At 42.7% G+C, this 24,512-nt stretch overlaps 1 protein-coding gene across 4 annotated transcripts; it reads right to left on the reverse strand.

Annotated features, from left to right (window-relative positions):
• Positions 1–24,263, reverse strand: LOC308171509 (serine/arginine-rich splicing factor 11-like). 4 transcript variants are annotated; one of them, XM_080546378.1, is made up of 12 exons: positions 24,004–24,263; positions 13,735–13,868; positions 11,074–11,189; positions 8,381–8,461; positions 8,204–8,253; positions 7,215–7,348; positions 7,004–7,079; positions 6,619–6,738; positions 5,578–5,667; positions 5,335–5,403; positions 1,021–1,207; positions 1–884 (listed from the first exon to the last, which is right to left on the reverse strand). In XM_080546378.1, the coding sequence occupies exons 1-12, from the start codon at positions 24,123–24,125 to the stop codon at positions 684–686; spliced, it is 1,380 nt and encodes a 459-aa protein (XP_080402504.1). In that variant the 5' UTR covers positions 24,126–24,263; the 3' UTR covers positions 1–683. The 4 variants fall into 4 exon arrangements, with proteins under 4 accessions (XP_080402504.1, XP_080402505.1, XP_080402503.1 ...); XM_080546379.1 differs by having other exon boundaries at positions 1–872; positions 5,335–5,406; XM_080546377.1 differs by having other exon boundaries at positions 5,335–5,406.
• Between the last annotated feature and the right edge of the window lie 249 nt (positions 24,264–24,512).

Genomic DNA, 24,512 nt, shown 5'->3' on the forward strand with positions numbered 1-24,512 from the left:
AAAAATGCTTTTATTGTTTGTTTTGGTTTTTTAAAATCACTGAAAACACAATAGAAATGGGGGAAACAACAACAAGCATGGGATCTATCAGGTATGGTGAGCAGGTGGGAGAGGTTATAGCACCACAAGACTAGACATCATCATCACTAGACATGTCACAGATGGGATAGAAACACTATCAACCATGTACAACCATATACCATGGTACCATGTAGAGAGAAGATTACACAAGCTGAAGAATAAAAAGCAAGGCCCACAGAAAACTGCTATATTAAGCTGCAAAAAGCTGACAGACATTGAATGTATCGAGCAGTGCTTCTTCCCCAGCATTGTGTAAAAACTAGATCAAAAACAAAATATGATATACATAAATATTACATTATCATGTAATCATGTTAAGCCCTATGCATTAAAAAAAAAACTTGAGGGTGGGGAACTCCAAAGAGCATCCTTCCACCATGTAAAATTACAGCAATAAATCTTTCAACCGCACTTTATTTTCACATTTTCATCTTTTCACCAAATAGGACAAAAATAAATCATCATGTACACACCGTTTACAGAAAAGTATGACGAAAGAAACATCTAATGGATCTACTTAAAATCAGTCCAAAAGAGTAGCGGTGGAGGGTTGGATGGAGTGGACGAGTGTACTACATAGGGCAGGGAGGCCGCTGGGTAACTCAGTCGCTGACATCCATGTCCTCCTCGTGGTGGTCGTCTCCGTTGACGTTAGCCTCTCTGGACGGCGGCCCCGTGCCGTTACCCTCCGCGGAGCGGGGAGACGCGCCCGAGTCGTCTGAATCTTTCTTTCCCTCCCTCTCTTTCTCGCTGTCGTAGCCTTGCTCCTCCTCGTCGTAGTCCCTGGTCACCTGCAGAGACAACTGACTGGGTTTACAATTTCTGCAAAACAGGGAAAGGTTCTCAAAAAAGACAGACCATAAATGAGGTCAAAGAGAGGTTGTAAAGGTATACACTGGACAGCCCGACATTGATTGCAAAATTCTAGGGAAGATCTACCTTCACATCTGCTTTCTCTCCATCAGACTTCTTCTCCCGTTCCCTCTCTTTGTCTTTACTCTTCTTCTTGCTGGTTGAGCGTTCCCGTTCCTCCCGGTCGCGGTCTTTGTCACTCTTGCGCTCGCGGTCCCTGTCCTTCTCCCTGTCCTTCTCCCTTTCCTTGTCCCTCTTCTTCTCCTTCTTGTGTCTGCAGGGGACGACAGGTTAAAAACAAATCCAGGTTCATGTGAACTTAAGTTCAAGTAGAAAAATAATTTCGCTATTCATTCGGGAGCATTCCTAGTTCCTAATTCTCTAGAAGAGTGTCATTTCAACTAGGGATGTCCCGATCCGATATTGATATCGCATATCTGTGCGACATTGTTCCTGAATGCTGGATTGCCGATTGGACGGGAAAAAAAATAGACACCGATCTGCACTCCCGATCTGGCGTGTCACTCATGTGATGACAACAGTAGTAGTCAGTGGTCACGTGTATGAGAGTTGGCTAGTAGCTACCTGTGTGTAATGAGTCTGACAATGTCATGATGCCAGCTGGTGAAATCATAAACCATTTGCTTAAGCACTAAAACTAGAAATCAAACACTAAGTCAAACTTTTTTTCTACAATGCTGAATGCTGCTGTTTAAATTGTTTTAACTTTAAACCAGTTGGTCACTGAGTACTGCAGTACAAGTACTTGCTTGAATAAAGGCTGGCAGTCTTTAATAGCCAACTGTTGTTGTGGACTATATACTGGGGAAGTATTTGTTATTATTCAGGAGTAAAACAATAAATACAATCGGTATTGCAGATACCTGAAGCCTAAGTATCGGTAGTGAAAAAATGGGATCGGGACATCCCTAATTTCAACACTGTTGAAAAGCCACATCACACTGACATACAGTTCGGTCCATATATATTTGGACACAGACAGAATTTGTGTTATTTTAGCTGTTTACCAAAACATCTTTAAGTTACAGTCATATAATGAATATGGGCTTAAAGTGCAGACTCTCAGCTTTAGGGTAAGGGTATTCACATCCAAATCGAAGGAAGGGTTTAGGAATTACAGCTCTTTAATATGTAGCTCCCTCTTTTTCAAGGGACCAAAAGTTATTGGACAATTGACTCAAAAGCTGTTTCATGGGCCAGTGTGGGCTATTCCTTCATTATTTCTTGATTCCAAGTGTGGCATTTGTAAGCTGTTGCTGTATACGCACAACATGCAGTCAACAGAGCTCTCAATGCAAGTGAAACAGGCCATCCTTAGGCTGTAAAAACAAAACAAAAATCCATCAGAGAGATAGTGGGAACATTAATAGTGGCCAAATTAACTGTTTGGTACATTCTGAGAAAAAGAACTCACTGGTGAGCTCGGCACCACAAAAAGGTCTGGACGTCCATGGAAGACAAGAGTAGTGGATGATCACAGGATCCTTTACATGGTAAAGAAAAAAAAACCTTCACAACATCCAGCCAAGTGAAGAACAGTCTCCATGAGGTAGGCATATCATTATCCATGTGTACCATAAAAGAAAGACTTCACACAAGCAAATACAGAGGGTTCACCACAAGGTGCAAGCCATTCATAAGCCTCAAGAATAGAAAGGCCAGATTATACTTTGACAAAAAACATCTAAAAAAGTCAGCCCTGTTCTGGAACAGCATTCTTTGGACAGATGAAACTAAGATCAACCTGTACTAGAAGGATGGGAAGAAAAAAGTATGGAGAAGGCTTGGAACGGCTCATGATCCGACGCTTACCACATCATCTGTATAAAAACGTGGAGGCAGTGTGATGACATGGACATGCATGGCTTTCAATGGCACTGGGTCACTAGTGTATTGATGATGTGACAGAAGACAGAAGCAGACAGATGAATTCTGAAGTGTTTAGGGATATTCTGTCTGCTCAGATTAAGACAAATTCAGCAAAGTTGATTGGATGGTGCTTCACAATACAGATGGACAATGACCCAAAACATACTGCGTAAGCAACCCAGGACTTTTTTAAGGCAAAGAAGTGGAATATTCTGCAATGGCCAGAGTCAATCACCTGATCTCAACCCAATCAAGCATGCATTTCACTTGCTGAAGACCAAACTAAAGGCAGAAAGACCCACGAACAAACAACTGAAGACTGCTGCAGTAAAGGCCTGGCAAAGCATCACAAAGGAGGAAACCCAGTATTTGGTGATGTCCATGTGTTCCAGACTTCAGGCAGTCATTGCCTGCAAAGGATTCTCAACAAAGTATTCAAAATGAACATTTTATTTATGATTATGTTAATTTGTCCAATTACTTTTGAGCTCCTGAAAATAAGGGACTGTGTATAAAAATGGTCCTAAACGTTTCATACAATATGTTTGTTCAACCCCTTGAATTAAAGCTGAAAGTATGCAATTACATCTTGATTGTTTCATTCGAAATCCTTTGTGGTGGCATACAGAGCCGAAATTGTGTCACTGTCCAAATACTTCCGGACCTAACTGTATGTCTGGGCATCCATGCTTTCAGGCCATTTGAATGTCTGCATTTATGGCAGCCTGCAATGACGACTAGGGATGTCCCGATCCCATTTTTTCACTACCGATACCGATACCTGGGCTTCAGGTATCTGCGATACCGATACCGATTGTATTTATTGTTTTACTCCTGAATAATAACAAATACTTCCCCAGTATATAGTCCACAACAACAGTTGGCTATTAAAGACTGCCAGCCTTTATTCAAGCAACAAAAACTGTACTCTGCAGTACTCAGTGACCAACTGGTTAAAACAACTTCAACAGCAGCATTCAGCATTGTAGAAGAAAAAAAAAGTTACTGTCTGATTTCTAGTTTTAGTGCCTTCAGGTTTTTATTCTATTTATCTTCTCTTACAAATGGCAAATCAATTATAGGACCCTTTTTAAAAGTGTAGCCTAGTGACACCCGCTGGTGAGAATCGAAGGGGTGTCAACAATATCTGATTTTCGTTTTTTTTTCATAACAGGCAACTTGAAGTTTTAAGTACCCAGTCCATATAATAAAAAACAGTTTAACCATCACTAAATACTTATAATCTGTGGATTGGATTAACTGTTCTCGTTTGTCGGAGGCTACCAGTAAGTGATAATGACTTGTAAACATACTCTCGTTTTAGGACGTGTTCAAAAGCAAGGACTGTGTGTTCATCTAGTTATATGTAGTTATGTGTTTTTAGCATGTCCATGTTCTCTCAGTATGTTGTGATGATATAAAAACGCAGTTAGACGTTCCTAGCGATGTACCACTTTTAGCCGCTAGCTGTTAGCAGCGTTTGTTGTTGTGGTTTGGTCAGTCACTTTTCTCCTGTCGCATTCCCATTCGGTGCACCAACATTCAAATACTCGTGTCGTCTTGAATTTTTTTCAGATTTCAATGTATAACGCATCATTTTTAAGCTTAAATAATAATAATGTAAATAACCGAAAAATGACTTAAGCAAATGGTTTATGATTTCACCAGCTGGCATCATGACATTGTCACTCACAGGTAGCTACTAGCCAACTCTCATGCACGTGACCACTGACTACTACTGTTGTCATCACGTGAGTGACACGCCAGATCGCAGCCTATTTTTTTTCTGGTGCGATCTGCGATCCAGCATTCAGGACCAATATCGCAGCGATATGCGATATCAATATCGGATCGGGACATCCCTAATGACGACCCAGCAGTTCACTGATGTCATCAAATCTGTCAAAACGAATGATCTTATTATACTGGGTGATATATCTTATTATACTGGGTGATATATCTTATTATACTGGGTGATATATCGTATTATACTGGGTGATATCGTATTATACTGGGTGATATCGTATTATACTGGGTGATATATCGTATTTGGGTGATCTGTCAAAACTTGTAGAAGGTAGAACAGAAGGCTCACAAAATCTATAGATCCTCAAAACCGTTGGAGAGTAAAACACATTTAGAGTAAAACACATTTCATAGAGATTAGAAACAAATGTAATATTTAGGGTTATGTAAAATGTAATGGACATTTGATCCAACTCTCATAGTCCGCTCCTTTGCAGTGCTGTGTAACTGTTTAATGTATTCCTGTTGTCTTCCTATGTTTTTTCTCAATTGTACCTTTTGTATTGTTTATGTGATTCTGTCTTTTGTGTTGCAGAACAGGAACCTGCTGCAAACCAGTTTTAACAGGCCAGTCTAAATGTAACATTTTAACATCTGTAATGTTACTTTTATGTCCTGTATAATAATAATAATAATAATAATAATAATAATAATAATAATAATAATAATAAAGAAATTAGAAAAATATCAAATGAAAGTACCAACCTTCTAGGAGAGGGAGACCTCTTGGGGGACTTGTTAGGAGATCGGCTGGCACTGCGACTTCTTCTACGCCTACTGTATTGCACACATGAGAAAGAGTGAAATGTTAAAACGTGAGCATATTCTGACCAATCAGCAATGGCAATGTAAGCTTGCATGACTGATCATTTCCAGACCAAGTACACAGACAGACAGAAGTACACAGACAAATGGAACGTGTCTATCTGCCATCAGTCCAGGACTCACCGGCTCACGCTGCGAGACCTCCTAGTGGTGCTGTAACTTTTTGGAGGTGTTTTGGAGCGCTTCTTCTCCCTCTCCTCTTTCTTCCTATCCCTGTGGATCAGAGACACGTTAAGTAGAGCCGGCTATAGACATGAACCCAGTCTCAAATGCTTTCCATGATTCAGTCGTTGCATTTGAACACTTATGAAGCTTTTTTCTTTGTGACTAGTGAGGAAGGAAAGATCCTTCAGTTCAGAAGGGCCTTGTGTCCTCTCTCCTCGGCTCCTAAAATGCATCTGAGAAGGTCCATGGTTCCTCCCCACGGACCTGTATGTAGACGTATGACCCATACTGTATGTAGACGTATGACCCATACTGTATGTAGACCTATGACCCATACTGTATGTAGACATATCACCCATACTGTATGTAGATGTATGACCCATACTGTATGTAGACGTATGACCCATACTGTATGTAGACGTATGACCCATACTGTATGTAGACGTATGACCCATACTGTATGTAGACGTATGGCCCATACTGTATGTAGACGTATGGCCCATACTGTATGTAGACGTATGACCCATACTGTATGTAGACGTATGGCCCATACTGTATGTAGACGTATGACCCATACTGTATGTAGACGTATGACCCATACTGTATGTAGACGTATGGCCCATACTGTATGTAGACGTATGACCCATACTGTATGTAGACGTATGACCCATACTGTATGTAGACGTATGACCCATACTGTATGTAGACGTATGGCCCATACTGTATGTAGACGTATGACCCATACTGTATGTAGACGTATGACCAATACTGTATGTAGACGTATGACCCATACTGTATGTAGACGTATGACCCATACTGTATGTAGACGTATGACCCATACTGTATGTAGACGTATGGCCCATACTTTATGTAGACGTATGGCCCATACTGTATGTAGACGTATGACCCATACTGTATGTAGACGTATGGCACATTAGGGATCAGTCAGCATTAGGAGGAAGTGTCAGCGTGTGTCTTAGGAGTGTTGCGTCGGCTCACCTTGATTTGCTCTGTGATCGTCTGCTTCGGTCTTTGGAGTGGGACCTCCTCCTGCGGGGGCTTTTGGAGCGTCTCCTGCTTCTGGAGCGGGAGCGTCGTCTGGACCTGCTCTTGGAGCGCCTACACACCACAAGGACAGACGGACAGGTCATCTACCTCTACCCCCTTCAACATGCAGACAGACGGACAGGTCATCTACCTCTACCCCCTTCAACATGCAGACAGACGGACAGGTCATCTACCTCTGCCCCCTTCAACATGCAGACAGACGGACAGGTCATCTACCTCTAAAGCTTCACTCAACTCCTGCCACTACTTGACTTTGGACATCATTGAGCTCAGACTAACGGACGGTCTGAGGGACTAGACTAGGGACGGTATCCACCTGTGTCTGGAGCGAGACCGTCTCCGTCTGGACCTGGACCTGGACCGGGAGTGCTTCCTTTTGCTCTCCTTCTTGTCTGCAGATTAAAATTAAAATGTAAAAAAATACATAAAAAGGTTAGGTAGTGCATGAGAGACAGTGTAAGATATAACATACATCAAATATCTTTGAAAGATTTAAAAGAGAAGGTTCCAGTGCTTTGGCCACTCACTCCCGGGCTCAATGGCAGCAGAGATGAGTGACTGAGCCTCCCTGACTCTCTTCATGGCCTCTTCGATCTCTTTATTGGAAGAGTCAGCTTTCAAGCCCGGATTCATGTTCATCCCTGCAGCCATGTGATTCATTCTGCACAGAAAGGAATTTGATGGGTGACTCAAACACATTAGTTAGCCACCAAATGAATGAATGACTCATGTAGGGCTGTTACGATTATTCGACGTCGTCGACGTCATCGACTACGTCAATACGTCGGTTAGCGTAATATGCGTCGGTTAGTCGTAAATGTGAAAAATGGCGATTTTTTTTTTTTTTTTTAAACCTTTATTTTACCAGGCGAGACAATTAAGTGTATGAGTGAAAAATGGATAGCTACTAGCTAATGTTACACAAGCAATGTAGCTCACCACAGTTCGTATGTCTTGTCTTCTGGTGTTAGTAACGTTAGCTATGTAGCTGGCTAGCTACGGTAGCCTATTGTCATTGTGGTGCGAGCACCTACTGTACGTTATCTAGCTCGTAGCTCGCATGCTACGTTAGCATCAATTTAGCTAATCATAACATAGCAGCGAGAGTAACGTTAGCTAGCTATGTGTTGTGGTGATGGACAGACTTCTAAATGGCCATGTTGGCATTCAAGTTAGCTAAACATAGCAGTGAGGTGGAGACAAATAAGTTTTTTTTTTTTTTTTTTTTTTTTACAGTACAAAAATTATCGTTAGACTTATCGATAAATTAGTCGTTAGACTAATCGAATAATCGATAAAATAATCGCTAGATTAATCGTTAGAAAAATTGTCGTTTGGGACAGCACTAGACTCATGGCACATGGACCCAATCAGACGGATTTAGTTTATTTTCCAGTGTTGTGGACATAGCTGAAGTCAGTCTCTCCTCGGACCATGAATAAAAAAAAAACTGTAGTAATTAGGTTGCATAGAAAACGTAACATTCATTTCTAATAAAGATGTTCAAGAGACTTACTTCGGATCCACAGATGTCATAAACTTCAGTAACTGATCGGCGCCGAAAGACTGCAAAAGAAAGATGGAGATTTTGAAAACATAGTATTTTCATCAAAGTATTTTGAGTTCAAATACTGCCCCCCCCCCCCAAACGCATGTACACAGAAACATCCTGGCAAACAAGCAAACGTCCCACCTGGGGATTCATATTTGGCGTTTGGAAACCGAAGGCAGCCATGGGGTCCATGGTGGGACCTCCGAAAGGATTACCTCCCATCTGCAAAGTATCACAATCATCAGTAAACCTTGGATTAGGCATTAAGTGTGTTCTTCTGGGCTGGTTATTATAATCGAGGCATAAGCGGTCAAGTCTTTATTAGTAACAATAATAACAAGAGCCTCTCTCTCATAGGGCTTTCACACCGGCAAAGAACCGAAGTCTGGAACCGGCCAGCGCGTTCAGACCGAAACTCAATTGGTTCGGAGACTGAAAAGTTGGTTCGCAGAGGGAACCAGAAAATAGTGGTTCTCAAGCACGAACCAAAATGTAGAACAGTCACGTCGTCAGTGGGTGTGTCATATTCTAGGCTACAAAGACCAGCAAGAAGGAAGGAGACGAAATGTAATGTAATCTAAATCTAATTCTTCTTCTTCGGCGTATGGGTAGTTGTTTTCCTCTACACTCCACCAGGCTGGGGGCCGAGGGGCTACCCTTTTACCACCCCGAGACCTGGTTGAGGGGCTCACCCGGGCTATATTTCTGGACACCCCTCCAGAAGCCACGTCATCGTCTCGTCATCTAATACCGACAGACCATGCATCCCGTTGGGTGGGTGGTACACCGGGCAATCCAGGATAACATGGTCTGCGGTTTGGTCTTCTGCGCCACACTCGCACAACGCATTTGGGGCCAAGCCCCATCTGTGCATTGATGAGCGGAAACGCCCGACGCCGGTCCGGAGACGATTGAGCCTCACCCAGGATAGCCTTGGCAAGTCCATCCCGAGGGGCTCAGGGCCGGCGACTGGGATGTGGTCGTGGAGTTTGGAGGTGAGGTAAATCTAATCATTAGTGATCAAAACAATTATAAAAAGTTTCATCATTCTCTCTATCTTCGTCACATGCAAAGCAAACGCACAAACACAAATTTCGTAAGCCATTTCTATTCCAGCAATGGAGCAGTTACCGTATTTTCCGCACTATAAGGCGCACCGGATTATAAGGCGCACCTTCAATGAATGGCCTATTTTAGAACTGTTTTCATATACAGGGCGCACCGGATTATAAGGCGCACCGGATTATAAGGCGCATAGAATAGATACTGCAGTCAAACGTTTGACTGGGGTTGCGTTACGCCCAAGCTCCACCTACTGCGTTGCGTCACCTCTCCATCGGTGTTGTGTCAACTTCCCGTTATCCAAGCTCCACCTGAGCGTTGTCACCGTCAACGTTCTACCTGCTCCACTGTCAAAAATATATATTTTTCCACCTCAAGTATCAGCCGTTCGTCATCCATTTTTGCAACAAGCGTCAAGGACCTGCGGTGATTCACAGCTGACTCGCGTGAATAGCAATTCGCAATAGCTGCAACCACGAGATATAGAGTAGTTAGCTACATTTAATAATAGCATTTTCAATCTGCTATTATCTCTATTAGTGGATTAACCGCTGTGGTGATTTAACAGCTGATAAAAATACATCAAGTAGACTACAAACAGAGCAAAACAACACCAGAAAACAACCAATAGGCTATACAATTATAACCAACAACCAATATGTGACAGCTCCTGGTGAAATGTGCAACGTACTTTTTCAATTTTTACACATGCTTAAACTACAGATTGTAAGCTTTCAAATGATGTGTCATACATTCAAATCAGAGAAAGATTGAACACGACAGGCGTATTTGAATGTTGGTTCACCTCAAACACTGAATGGGAGAAAAGTGAATCTGACCAAACCACAACAAAACAGCTAACAAAACACATCGCTACGAAGGTCTAAACTGTATTTTAATAACATGACAACATACTGGGAGAACATCGACATGCTAAAAACACATAACTACACATAACTAGATGAACACACAGTTCTTGCTTTTGAACACGAGCTAAAACGAAACTATGTTTACAAGTCAACCCTCCCTTACCGGTAGCCTCCGGCAAACGAGAATAATGAATCCAATACACAAATGATAAGTGTTTAGTGATCGTTAAACTGTTGTTTATTATATCGAGTGGGTACTTTAAAACTTCAAGTTGAAAGCACCAAGAATCTCACTTTGTTCCCTCGGAAACTCTGTTTAGTATTCTTTACTTGGGGTCTTGTGGTGTGGGACTGTGAGTAAGCACAGTATACCGGTGTTTACTGATTACCGTAATGCTGCAAGCGGTGCGGCTTTGTAGTTTACCAGTCGTACTGAAACATTTTGACAGAGCGCCTTGAGCGCCGTGTACAACCAGTATGGATCAACAAATTAACCAATTGATCCATATATAAGGCGCTCCGGGTTATAAGGCGCACTGTCGTTTTTTTTGAAAATTAAAGGCTTTTAAGTGTGCCTTATAGTGCGGAAAATACGGTAGTTAGTAAGAGAACGCGTGTAGAAAGTGTCCTTTGTTTTGTTTCATAGAAAATAGTGTTTATTTCAGATACTGTAGTGGAAGATATTATCCTCATTTCCAGTGAAGTAACTGCCATCTAGTTGTGACATTTTTGTTTATCCTGCCCCATCATCACCCATCGTTGGTTACATTGGTATGAACGCGGGCTGGTTCGCCAGACAGCACCAAGGTTCGGAGGTTCCCGAACACGAACTGGAACGGTTCTTTTCCGGTGTGAAAGCCCTACTAGTGAGCAGGGAGGAGAGTGTTGAGAGTGGGCACCTACCGATGGATTGTTCATGGGGTTGGGGGTCGGAAGCAGTCCCCCTCCAGGCAGGATCCCTGCAACAGCATTAGCTGGGGCCAGCAGGGACAAAGCCTTAGCCTCGTCTGGAATAACGCCTACAGGAAAACACAGCAGGCATTAGAAAAAGAAAAGAACAGCCATACTACAATCTACTTGAGAGGAGAGACACATTTTGCAAAAGAAGAAAAAGATGGCTTGCTCATGGGCAACAATACCTTAGAAAGACTACTCACATCTTCAAACAAACATTTGATACTGATTTCAATACTGATTCCTTTTGATAGCGGCTAGATCTGAAAAGAATTCCCTTTTACTCTTTTTAATCATTGCAGAAGAAAAACTATGGTGGGAAAAATACATCACAGTACACACTACTCCAGTGAACACTGCCAAGATGTTATCACCTGAACGTGTTTTTTTAAGTCATGAACCAAACGTTAGCAAGCCCAGCGGATTCTCCAGTGGGGTGTGCTCTCAATTTTCATACAGTTGTTTAATCAACAAGCCACTCACGCTGCCGGCTTCGCTACTACAAAAGCACACAGAGAAAAATCGAGATACACAAAACAAAAAGAGTTTCAGAAATTTGGCAGTAATACTGTATAGTTTGACAGTTTCTACTTACCAGCAACACAACGGCAGAGAAAGGAATACACTACATAACAATCTGAGAGAATTGTGGGCAGGTGATTTTTGCTGGAGACTGCACTCTTTACCTTACCTGTCACTGCATCAATTAGCCTAGGTTGTACAGCAAATAAACCAATGTCTTCTGACTAAATGTCAAATGACAAGCAGCAACATATGAATAGATAAAATAGCATTGTTTTTATAAATTCTAGTAACACAGGACTCAGAATACTGAAAGCCCTGTAGTTTCAGATATTAACCTTGCCGCTTCTTCCCAAAAATGAAAGAAAAAGCTTTACCTACAACATATCTGATGCAATTGCAATAGATTTCAAAATGAATACAATTTTGACATTCAATCTGCCATATAACAGAAGACGTGCGCGCACACATGCGCGCGCACGCACGCACGCACGCACACACACACACGCACACACACACACACACACACACACACACACACACACACACACACACACACACACACACACACACACTCAACAATAACATTTAAAAAGAGCACATGGGAGAGAGAATTTAGCTGCAGGAGACAAAACAGGTGGGTGGTATTTTCAGCGGGGCCTGGTATACAGGGCTGGTATACAGGGCTGGCTGAGCCAGGAAAAACAACTGTAAAACACAACAACAAAAAAGAAAGACCACTGTTAAAGAGAGAGTAGTGAACCAGTGTCATGTCATGGTGGAGTGTAGATATCTAAGACAATGAACAGTAAGATACGGCACCCACTGGTTAACACAGACAACACACACAGCTTAGCTACTTGAATCAAACCCCAGTGTCAGAGACAGTGAGCGGTTAGTGAGACTGAGTGCATGTCATCTATTACTGAACTCAATTTAAAAGATAGATCTTGACTAGTAGTGTTCACCCAATAATATCCCCCCCCCCAAAAAAAAGGAAATGCCATGTGGGAATAGATGCTATTGAGACCTCTGTGTGACTACACCTTATGATCTGCTGTTTTGCTCTTACCATTATAATACAGTTTAATGACAAAACCAGTTTGTACAGTATACAGATCCCATTATTAACACACTGGTTTTACAAGTAAATCTAACCACATGAAATCCTATTTTTAAATATAGACTAGTTCAAGACTATGCATTTTTAACAGTAATATCTAAACTACTGCATACCTAGAGAAGAGAAAATGAGAAAGGAAGAGGGAAAGAAGAGTTGACACAGAGAAAAAAGAGAAAGAGAGGGGGGGGGGGGGGGGCTTGAATGCTCGCTGGCCTTTTGTAATTGTCTACAATCCCCTGTTGGCAGGCAGGGGACCACTTTCAGCCATCAAGGAGGGGGCTCTGCTTTTGCCTTCTCCACTACAAAAATCACACACACAAATAACAGAGAGAAGTTTAATAGAAGATAGTCCAATATGGGGGAGAAAATAAAAAAAGCATTGTTAAGGTTTCACACAATTCTGTTGACGTCAGCCATTTGAGGTGCGTCTGTCTGCCCACCATTTGGGCTTGCTCAGGTCCCGGTCCCTAAAGCAGACCTTGGTATACTGTGCTTACAGGCGGGGAGGGACAGGACATTGGCCCTAGACGTACTGTTATGTTTGTGATGGTGTCTCCTAAGTCGGGAACATATTGTTGCTGTGGGCTACCTTGACCAAAGGGCAAAGGGCACAAATGTGAGTGTTGGTAACAATTTGCTTTGTAACACCACAGTATACCAAGGGTCTGGGTTGAGAGATCTGCTATGGACACCTCTCTCATTGCTGTGCAATTCACAGGGGGAACATACAAGAATAGACACTGGGAGAGTGACATGGTGTCAACGATCACATAACTAGATGGGGGCGATCCAATCAGGGAAAGGATAAGATCAGATGAAAATAGCTGATTTAACAATGGCTCAAAACCACAAGCTGTAATATTTACCACTCCATCTTTCATGAGACCAATGCAAGCCTCACTCTCCCGTCACTACTACATCACAATCAAAGAGCTTTCATACGTGGGAGAGAACGCAGCACCAACCTTCTGCAAACGGGACGACAATCAGAGCTCTATCGACGAAGACTGTGTTGGTCAAATGTTGAGACACTCCCACGGACTCTGGCTCCAGGAACTTCACAAAGCAGACACGCGACGTCACCGGCAGAGGAGACTCACTGCAACCACACACACATTAGGAAACTAGACAAAGTGAAGAGGACCAGGGTGCTTCAACCCTGATACCCAACTGAGTCAACACATCTATTACAAAGCCCAGGGTTTAAGTCAACACATCTATTACAAAGCCCAGGGTTTAAGTCAACACATCTATTACAAAGCCCAGGGTTTAAGTCAAGGACTGGAGCAGCAGCCTGCACACCATTCCATGGGCCCTATTATGCACTTCTTAACTTGCCGTCTTAAGTCTTAATTAAGACGCACCGCCAGGTTAAGACCTACCGCCACCCTTATTATGCGCTTCATACGCGCTACTGCTATTATGCCGGTGTCGATAGTAGGGCTGCAACGATTAGTCGACTAGTCACGACTAATCGATTACGACAATTCGTCGACGTGAACTGTTGTTGTCAACTAATCGCATAAAAAAATTTATTTAAAAAAACGGATTTTTTTTTTTTTAACGGGAGCCATGCAAGAATCAGCTGGGTAAGTTTTAGCTAACGTTGTTAGCCAACTGGCTAACGTTATATTGTTAGGGTCGTAATGTTTATGTTAGCTTTACTGTTACATGTTGGAAAACAACGTCTCATGGACAGGGCTGTACATGCTATGAGCGTTTGTGCTATTAATTTATTTGCCCTGTGGCACGCATGTGACAGACAGAGGCGCTTGTATGTAACGTTACGTAGCAGGGGTTTACCATGTTGAAGCCAGGAGAACGCGAGATGAAATGAAGTGAGGGGTGGTCGCTATTAAAATACCAGGTAGTCATGGTGGATGATCATGAATGATGCTTGATAAGTGAATGCTATTTCAATTATGTTGAGTCCACCAGCGAGCTGTCTGTAAGATAAACAGCGCCAAGCGTAGCCTACTAACGTGAGCTGTCTGTAGTCTAGCCAGCAATGCTAGCTAGCCAGTCAACTAGCTCTGTGAGCAGCTGTAGCTTGGCGTAACGTTAGGTTAGATAGCTAGTTAAGCCGGATTTATGCTTCTGCGTCGCCATTTACGCGCAGCGAAAAGCCACACGACTAATCGCGACTAATCGAAAAAATAATCGACAGATTAGTCGACTACCAAAATAATCGTTAGTTGCAGCCCTAGTCGATAGGCGCCCACACATAAGACGTAATACTCCCGTGCATATATTACTCATTGTGGGAGTGTTCATATGTTAATGAAGTGCACTAGGCGCCCCTGCTATTATGCGATCTGACTTTGCTCCTAGCGCTAAGAAGTGGTTTGAAAAGTTCTTAAGTTTAGACTTCATGCACGTTTTGAAACACGAGCGCGCCTCCGCGGTTTGCGCATGCATGTGGGCACACATGAACACGCACGTGGCTCCACGGCAAGACGTCAATTACGGTCACAGTATAAATGCTTTATTTCAGAAGGGAGAGGCAGAGAAGCGTGCTGACCTCCTTCTTAGGACTTCCATAATAGCATAGCGCTAATTAGGGATGCACGATATTATCGGCACCGATATTTATCGGCCCGATATTGAGGAATTAATGTTTATCGGTATCGGTATTTATTATAAAATTTTGCCGATATTTAACCGATATTATGAAGACGGAAATATTTCTGCTTCCGGTTTCCGCGCTCTGCTTCCGGTTTCCGCACTCAGGCACGCAGTTTGTTTTGACGAGACGCGAGCGAAACATGCCTTCCCCGGTGTGGACATTCTTCACAGTTTCTGAGGCAGATATTGCGTTTGCAATTTGCAACACATGTTCGACAAAAGTTCGGAGAGGAGGGCAAAGGTCTACGAGTTACAACACAACGACACATCTTGTAGCGGGTAGATAGTAATATCCCTCCTCTGACCCCTCTGTTTTCCCTTGATAGCTGACAAGCTAACGGGTGAAGTAGCGAGGCCTGCTAGCAGCTAGCCTACAACCCCTAGCCAGCAATGGCTAACGTTGAGGCTAGCGGACCTAGCACAGCCGAGACGTAAATGGCTAGCTGGGACACCCACTCTAAGTGCGCAGCGTGTCTGGGATTAATCCACGCCCAGGCCGCTGTTATCTCTACCGATGAGTGTATCCACTGTGCAGTGTTCCCCAAGAAACTTCTCCGCTGACGGCTAAGTCGCATGGCTAGCCTGTCGGGAGAATATCCGCTGCCATCACAGTCTAACGCGGACATGTCTCCAGGTTTACCGACACCATGCTGGGCGGACTTAGTGCCACATAGCCCTGACATCGGTTTCCCGGTACTGGATGACAAGGGAATTGACAGCTTTACCGCTGCTCGCTATTGTAATGTTCTTGACAGACACGGACACGACTTTACTGTAGACATGTAGTTTATTTCTGGTTGCTGGCCGCGACCTACGGCAACTCCGTTGGGACACGACGGATACAGAAAGCGAATCACATCAGTGTGTTAGTGTGGTGTAGTGAGACAACACACAGTATGTTACAGCTATGACCCTAGGAGAGACTCGGACAATGATGAGGTCGCACAACGCATCTAATTACTAAGGTGAGCCTTTTTTGTTTTCATAAAAGGAGGCCAGATCTTGGCTAAAAAACGCATTGTGCACTGTCTATAACAGATTTAGTTTGTTAGAGGAAATAATAAATGAACATTTGAAGAGTCAGAAGTGTTCTCTTTGTTGTGTTAACAATAGTGATGTAAGTTAGATTTGGTGAGATCACTATGGAATATTAAATCATCAATCTTTGCTCACTACATAGCCTTTCTTACCTTCAGGTGTGCATGAACTACAGGTTATCAACTGTGAAATTATATCTGAATGGTCTTTATTGTCATTGATATAGTACAGGTACCAAACAACGACATTTGGGAGGGGGAGCTCCCCTGGGGCTAGGAAAGAAAAAATAAAATAATAATAATAATATCGGTATCGGTATCGGTTATCGGCCACGAGAAGCGGGTAAATATCGGTATCGGTTGGAAAAAATGCATATCGTGCATCCCTAGCGCTAATGACTAGGGGTGTAACGGATCACGGAAATTCCGTGATCCGTTCGGATCGCCCTCCACGGTTCGGAACGCATGTGTACCGCGGATCAATTGCAAAATGTTAACAAGTAATAATATTACTTAATATCTTACTTAATATCTCTTGTAAATCACAATGTAGAGTTGCCATGAAAAGATAGACGTGACAGCTGCGGGCTTTGTTTTACTCTAAAGCGCAATGATAGGTTGATAATGCGAAAGAAAAATAATCCGTTGTTTGCTCACTACACGTGAAGCTGGGGAATCCACAACAACAAGGCTGCGTTCGTAAATCCGCGTTCGTAAATCCACTCTGGAAGCTGAGCGCTCTTGTCCAATCAAATTACTTGGTCCCTTTATGACGTCGGACCCAGTGTGCGCTCCGGCGCTCTCAAAGCGAATTTACGAACGCGGCCCAAGTGTATCATGTTACGTTGTTCGGCGGAGAAGAACTCAAAATGCCTCCTCGTCATTTAAATCCCATGTATGAGAGCACTTTGGCTTCTCTGTCAACTATGACGGGAGGCACGAAAAAGGTAGCTCGACAACTTCTGATAATGTAGGCATTTTTTTCATACCCTGTTCAAAATAAGGGTTCACTTTATTATTTAGTTAAAAGTGGCATAAAACATGTTTATTCATCTGCTTTAAAGAGCCCAGTGACTCACTGCTGCAACCAGGTCCTCCCTCTCTCCTATCATTTAAATTGAGTGTATTTCAGTATACCGTAATTATGTAATGTTTGAGTATATATATATATATATTACCAGTTTTGACATCTTGAATGTTGTTGGTTTTTGTCACATAGTAAAAGTGGCGTTTTTACAGAATTCAAGAAAAAAGCAGTTTTTATAAAAACAAAAATGTTTTGTGTTGATCCGAAAAATGATCCGATCCGTGACTCAAAAACCGTGACACGATCCGATCCGTGAGTTAGGTGATCCGTTACACCCCTACTAATGACTCAACGCAGCCGGTTCTTAAAGGGAATGGCACCTGGCACGCTGATTGGGTTGATTGAGAAGACGCCCAAAACACACCCATGACTAATTTCTTTGCTTAGCGCCGGGTTTTAGGCGCCCACTACCGCACGCATAATAGCAAAGTGGCCTTGACCACGCCTCCACGTCTTACGTTTAGATCTACCGCCTCATCTTATTGCTTAAGACTTATGAAGTGCATAATAGAGCCCCATGTGTCTTAAATGCACATTTGGTTATTACAACTGTCTTACCAATTATACGTTGTGTAGAGCTTCAAAATGTCTGTGATAGCCTAAATAATTTCAATATCGTGGACTGTATGCGGGCCAATGATGGATAAGGTTTTCAGAAGTACAAAAAGTTAAAAAGTTAAATGATGTATAACACATTTTCCATTAATAATATATTTTATATTTTGCACCCAAAGATGTGCAAATAGGACTAACATAGATTGTCATCATTCGGTACAACCATTATATTTATATTTAACCAGATTTCTGGTTGTACAGAATTATTTTCCCACTAGAATCTGAATCTGAATTACTGACTTTGAATTTGAATTACTGACTTTGAATTTGAATTGCTCAATTTGAAGATTTGAATTTACTTTAATTTAAAAATTTATTTTGAATCACATAATTTGAATTTGTATTGTTTAACTTGAATAACTGAATTGAAAAACGGAATTAAGTTAAACAATACAAATTCAAATTATGTGATTCAAATTCATTTTTTTAATTAAAGTATTCAAATTGAGCAATTCAAATTCAAAAGTCAGTAATTCAAATTCAGTTTCTAGTGGCACAGATCTCTGCCCATAGAGTTCTCCCTGGCATGACCAGGTTTGAAGACCAATGATGAAGTTTAGAGATCATGTTACGCAGTTGCACATTGATGGAAGAGCAGTATGAGCTGGGTAGTATGAGCTGGGTAGTAGGGCTGCAACTAACGATTATTTGGATAATCGATTAATCCGCCTATTTTTTCCCCGCTTAATCCATTAATCGGATACAAAAAGCGGGGGGGAAAGATTTAAAACAAATAATAATTGGGATTTTTTTTTTTTTTTGATTAAAAAAGATTTCTTTTGCAAATTTTATTTTATGTTTTCTAAATCAGCCAGGCCTATACATATACATGTGCAAAATGAATAAGTATTAATAAAAAATAAAAAATTATATAAATAAAAAAGGCGTTGCTACATCAAATAGGTTTAACAACAGGCCATGGACTATGGCGGTAGATTGTTTCAATAAAGTAGTTGAACTCTAGCTCAATACATGCATTGTTTTAGGTAGTGATGCTCCGATCTGATCGGCGCCGATCGGTATCGGCCGATATGGCCTTGATCGGTTTTGATCGGAGTTCTCAAAACGGCCGATCAAACACGACCGATCAGTTTACAAAATGGCGTCGCCAGTCTGGAAATATTACACAGTGTCGGAAAGAGACAACAAATATGCCGTTTGTAATGTCTGCTCAAAAGAAATACCTCGGGGAGGAACGCACGCAAGGTCTTTCAATACCACGGATATCATACGGCATTTGCTGCGTTCGTCGATTCGCTCAGAGAGCGCCGAAGCGCACACTGGGCTCGACATCATAAAGGGACCGAGTGCTTTGATTGGACGAGAGGCGTTCCACGAGTGCTGGTCAGAGTTCCAGCGCGACTTCACGAGCGTAGTGTAGGTAGTGTGCAGCGACGTCATGTGACCCCGCGAGCAGGAAGTCACTTGGCCCATAGCAACAACTATTAGCGCGTGAGTTTTAGGTCTTCCTCTGTGCACCTTGCACAAGTGTAGATAGCGAGCGACTTTTCAGCAGCAGGACATATTTTAGATGATAAGAGGAACAGGCTGAGTGCCAAAAACGCTGAGATGCTTGTATTTCTCAAGGCTAATCTGCCAGTGATGCTGCTTAATCAGAAGTAAGGTTTGAGTCTGAAATCTCCTTAGGTGCAATGTTTTGTTTTTTTGTTTTATTGATTATTGCTGACTTGCTGTCTTATCTCCTCCTAAATATGACTTGAAACTGACTGACTTGAAACAGTATTTTATATTTGTCTATAGCCTGTTTATGTTGCAGTTTAGTTTGGGTATGTTTATTGTTCCTCAGGAAAGCTACAGTATACTGTATAAGCTCCAAGTTCTCTAAGAGCCCCTAGTTCCTCTCATTCGAGTGGAATGTTGCACATTTGATGTGACAGTGTACATTTTATTTATTATGATTTTTATTTTCACATTTTATTTGTTTTTCCTGAAGTAAGCTAGAGGTGGTTGTGAATTCAATAAAACAGATGGTCGTCAATTCATGATACTTTCTCATCTCCTAATTTCATTTAAATACGGTACTTAATATACAATGTCAATGGTGTTAAGAATAATTAAAAACATAAATAATGCTACACAATAAATAGAATGCTTCAATTGCCATTTTCGACGCTGTGTTCGGTGATATCGGATCGGCAGATCACTGATTCCAGTGATCGGTGATCGGTGATCGGCACCAAAAACCCTAATCGGAGCATCTCTAGTTTTAGGTAATAACTTTGCTTAATGTAAAGGTCAGTAACCCAAAGTGCAATATAGGCTACAGACAAGACACTATCAAATTTATTTATCAAATCAAAATTTTTTATATAACAGATATGCTCCAAAACAATGCAATGTGTCCTCTCACTCCATACAATAGGCTAGGCGACAGTCAGTGCCTCACTCTAACTCACGGGTAGCTTGGTAGGCTACCACTAGCTAGCCTTTAGCTTATCACCTCTGCTCTACCACTGACGTTAGCCAGCTAGCTAAATACACTTGTCATGCAATATTGAATTCATGAATGCGAGCAAACACTCACTGGCTATCGCATTACATTACAGTCATTTAGCTGACGCTTCGCCAGAACTCACACTAACGCATTTGCATGGAGAGCAGGAGACCATGGAAGGGCTGAGCCCAGCAGTACTTATATAATAAAACAATAGGAAGTTAGCTGTAACCCTCCTCTATAGAAACATAGTTAGTGTAATACTCCTCTATAGAAACATAGTTAGTGCAACCCTCCTCTATAGAAACATAGTTAGTGTAACCCTCCTCTATAGAAACATAGTTAGTGTAACCCTCCTCTATAGAAACATAGTTAGTGTAACCCTCCTCTATAGAAACATAGTTAGTGTAACCCTCCTCTATAGAAACATAGTTAGTGTAACCCTCCTCTATAGAAACATAGTTAGTGCTCTGGTTATCAGCACAGCTACGCAGACTACAGCTGGACGAGCAGCGTAGTGACAGTCAGCTAGCGGCAGCAGCGAGCTAACCCTGCTAGCTAACTCACTAGCATGTCCTGACAGCAGACAGCTCCGGTCATAGGTTCTGCCCTTTCCGGCCATAGGTAGCGCTATGATTCGCTATGATTCGCGATGCCTACACCGGCCGCAAGACAGCGTGGCGTGCGTCAACAGGAAGTAGGTTTGTTATGGAAACAAAACCCGACAAAAAATAAAATAAAAAAATACACGACTCGATAATGGCATTCGTCGCCAACGAATTTCATTATCTATTTTTATCTATTTTATCGATTCGTTGTTGCAGCCCTACTGGGTAGTATGAGCTGGGTAGATCAGTATGAGCTGGGTAGTATGAGCTGGGTAGTATGAGCTGGGTAGTATGAGATGGGTAGATCAGTATGAGCTGGGTAGATCAGTATGAGCTGGGTAGTATGAGCTGGGTAGTATGAGCTGGGCAGTATGAGCTGGGTAGATCAGTATGAGCTGGGTAGTATGAGCTGGGCAGTATGAGCTGGGTAGATCAGTATGAGCTGGGTAGTATGAGCTGGGTAGATCAGTATGAACTGGGTAGTATGAGCTGGGCAGTATGAGCTGGGTAGATCAGTATGAGCTGGGTAGATCAGTATGAGCTGGGTAGATCAGTATGAGCTGGGTAGTATGAGCTGGGCAGTATGAGCTGGGTAGATCAGTATGAGCTGGGTAGTATGAGCTGGGCAGTATGAGCTGGGTAGTATGAGCTGGGCAGTATGAGCTGGGTAGTATGAGCTGGGTAGATCAGTATGAGCTGGGCAGTATGAGCTGGGTAGTATGAGCTGGGTAGATCAGTATGAGCTGGGTAGATCAGTATGAACTGGGTAGTATGAGCTGGGTAGATCAGTATGAGCTGGGTAGATCAGTATGAGCTGGGTAGTATGAGCTGGGTAGATCAGTATGAGCTGGGTAGATCAGTATGAACTGGGCAGTATGAGCTGGGTAGATCAGTATGAGCTGGGCAGTATGAGCTGGGTAGATCAGTATGAGCTGGGTAGTATGAACTGGGTAGTATGAGCTGGGCAGTATGAGCTGGGTAGTATGAGCTGGGTAGTATGAGCTGGGTAGATCAGTATGAGCTGGGTAGTATGAGCTGGGCAGTATGAGCTGGGCAGTATGAGCTGGGTAGATCAGTATGAGCTGGGCAGTATGAGCTGGGTAGTATGAGCTGGGTAGATCAGTATGAGCTGGGTAGTATGAGCTGGGCAGTAGGGCTGTCCCAAACGACTATTTTTCTAACGATTAATCTAGCGATTATTTTTTCGGTTAGTCGATTAGTCTAACGACTAATTTAACAAAAAATTTTTTTACTGTTCGATAAAAATACAAATAAATCTTATCATGTGTAGGCCCCTTAATTTCCACCTCATTGCTATGTTTAGCCAACTTGAATGCCAACATGGCCATTTAGAAGTCTGTCCATCACCACAACACATAGCTAGCTAGTAGCTACATAGCTAGCTAACGTTACTCTCGCTGCTATGTTATGATTAGCTAAATTGATGCTAACGTAGCATGCGAGCTACGAGCTAGATAACGTACAGTAGGTGCGAGCACCACAATGACAATAGGCTACCGTAGCTAGCCAGCTACATAGCTAACGTTACTAACACCAGAAGACAAGACATACAAACTGTGGTGAGCTACATTGCTTGTGTAACATTAGCTAGTAGCTATCCATTTTTCACTCATACACGGCCGGAAAAGTGAACAGAAATACAACGGTGACTTACGGTGGTGCTATCTTGTGGCTGTCTTCACAAATAGCTCCAGGATGCTTTCGCTTGAGGTGCTCGTTCATTGCAGACGTACTGCTGTGATAGGCCATTTCATTTTTGCTTATTTTTTTTTGCTTATTTTTTAGCTTAAAAAAATAAAAAATAAAAAAATATTTTTTTTAGTTTACGACGCACCGACGCACATTACGCAAGTCGACGTATTGACGTAGTCGATTACGTCGGCGACGTCGACGAATCGTAACAGCCCTACTGGGCAGTATGAGCTGGGTAGTATGAGCTGGGTAGATCAGTATGAGCTGGGTAGTATGAGCTGGGTAGATCAGTATGAGCTGGGTAGTATGAGCTGGGTAGTATGAGCTGGGTAGTATGAGCTGGGTAGATCAGTATGAGCTGGGTAGTATGAGCTGGGCAGTATGAGCTGGGTAGATCTGTATGAGCTGGGTAGATCAGTATGAGCTGGGTAGTATGGGCTGGGTAGTATGAGCTGGGTAGTATGAGCTGGGTAGATCAGTATGAGCTGGGTAGTATGAGCTGGGCAGTATGAGCTGGGTAGATCTGTATGAGCTGGGTAGTATGAGCTGGGTAGATCAGTATGAGCTGGGTAGTATGAGCTGGGTAGATCAGTATGAGCTGGGCAGTATGAGCTGGGTAGTATGAGCTGGGCAGTATGAGCTGGGTAGATCAGTATGAGCTGGGTAGATCAGTATGAGCTGGGTAGTATGAGCTGGGCAGTATGAGCTGGGTAGTATGAGCTGGGTAGTATGAGCTGGGCAGTATGAGCTGGGTAGTATGAGCTGGGTAGTATGAGCTGGGCAGTATGAGCTGGGTAGTATGAGCTGGGTAGTATGAGCAGGGTAGATCAGTATGAGCTGGGTAGTATGAGCTGGGCAGTATGAGCTGGGTAGATCAGTATGAGCTGGGTAGTATGAGCTGGGTAGATCAGTATGAGCTGGGTAGATCCTGTGTGGGTCCTCCAGGCCCTAGCACTTAACCCTAACACAACAACATGTGTGCATACTGATACAATACCATTGACATCCTAGTAAAGGCTAACATAGACAGGTACTGTTGGTGGCTAGGTATAAACAACAGACCCATTTATACTAGATAGTAGATAGATACTCACTCTGGAGGAAACAGTCGGAGCTCTTCGATGGTTCCCAGAAACCCAAACAGACTCCGCATCTGCTCGGACGTTGTGCTCGGCGACACGTTCGTCACTTGAACTACGTTTGTGGTGCAGTTCATCTTTCCACAATAGAATAGTTCCAACGAATAAATGAAGACGTGATGTTGAATATGAGAAGGTTTACTTGACGTACGTTGAGTTTCTGTCTAGGAACAAAGACAAAGTGTATTCGCTAGCTAGCTAACTCAGAGCGTCTCTCCGCCATGTTGTCTGACTGACCGCGCATGCGCACTAAGAAACTCTTGCAGTTCTCGTTCTGTTGGTGCAGGGTAGGGTCCAAAGCCAACATTCCGTGACCACTCTCTGGCTAACATGTTTTGATGATTTATTTGACTTCTAGGGACCTTTTATGAAAAATGTAGCCTCCAGGTCCCTCCCAAAAATCCCGTTTTTTTTTTGCCAGAGGGCCAAATCCAAAATACCTGTAACCTTTAAGGCAGGTGAAT

The sequence above is a fragment of the Nansenia antarctica genome, assembly GCF_963989245.1.
Source record: "Nansenia antarctica genome assembly, chromosome: 16".
NCBI classification, from domain to species: Eukaryota; Metazoa; Chordata; class Actinopteri; order Argentiniformes; family Microstomatidae; genus Nansenia; species Nansenia antarctica.

What these genes read in the sequence shown, in the direction of transcription:
- LOC308171509 (XM_080546377.1), bottom strand. Translation starts at nt 24,125, where the DNA reads ATGAACTGCACCACAAACGTAGTTCAAGTGACGAACGTGTCGCCGAGC. An exon ending in ACCCCATGAACAATCCATCG is followed by an intron (nt 8,462 to 11,073) that starts GTAGGTGCCCAC and finishes GATACTTTGCAG; the next exon opens with ATGGGAGGTAATCCTTTCGG. An exon ending in CGATCACAGAGCAAATCAAG is followed by an intron (nt 5,668 to 6,618) that starts GTGAGCCGACGC and finishes TCTGATCCACAG; the next exon opens with GGATAGGAAGAAAGAGGAGA.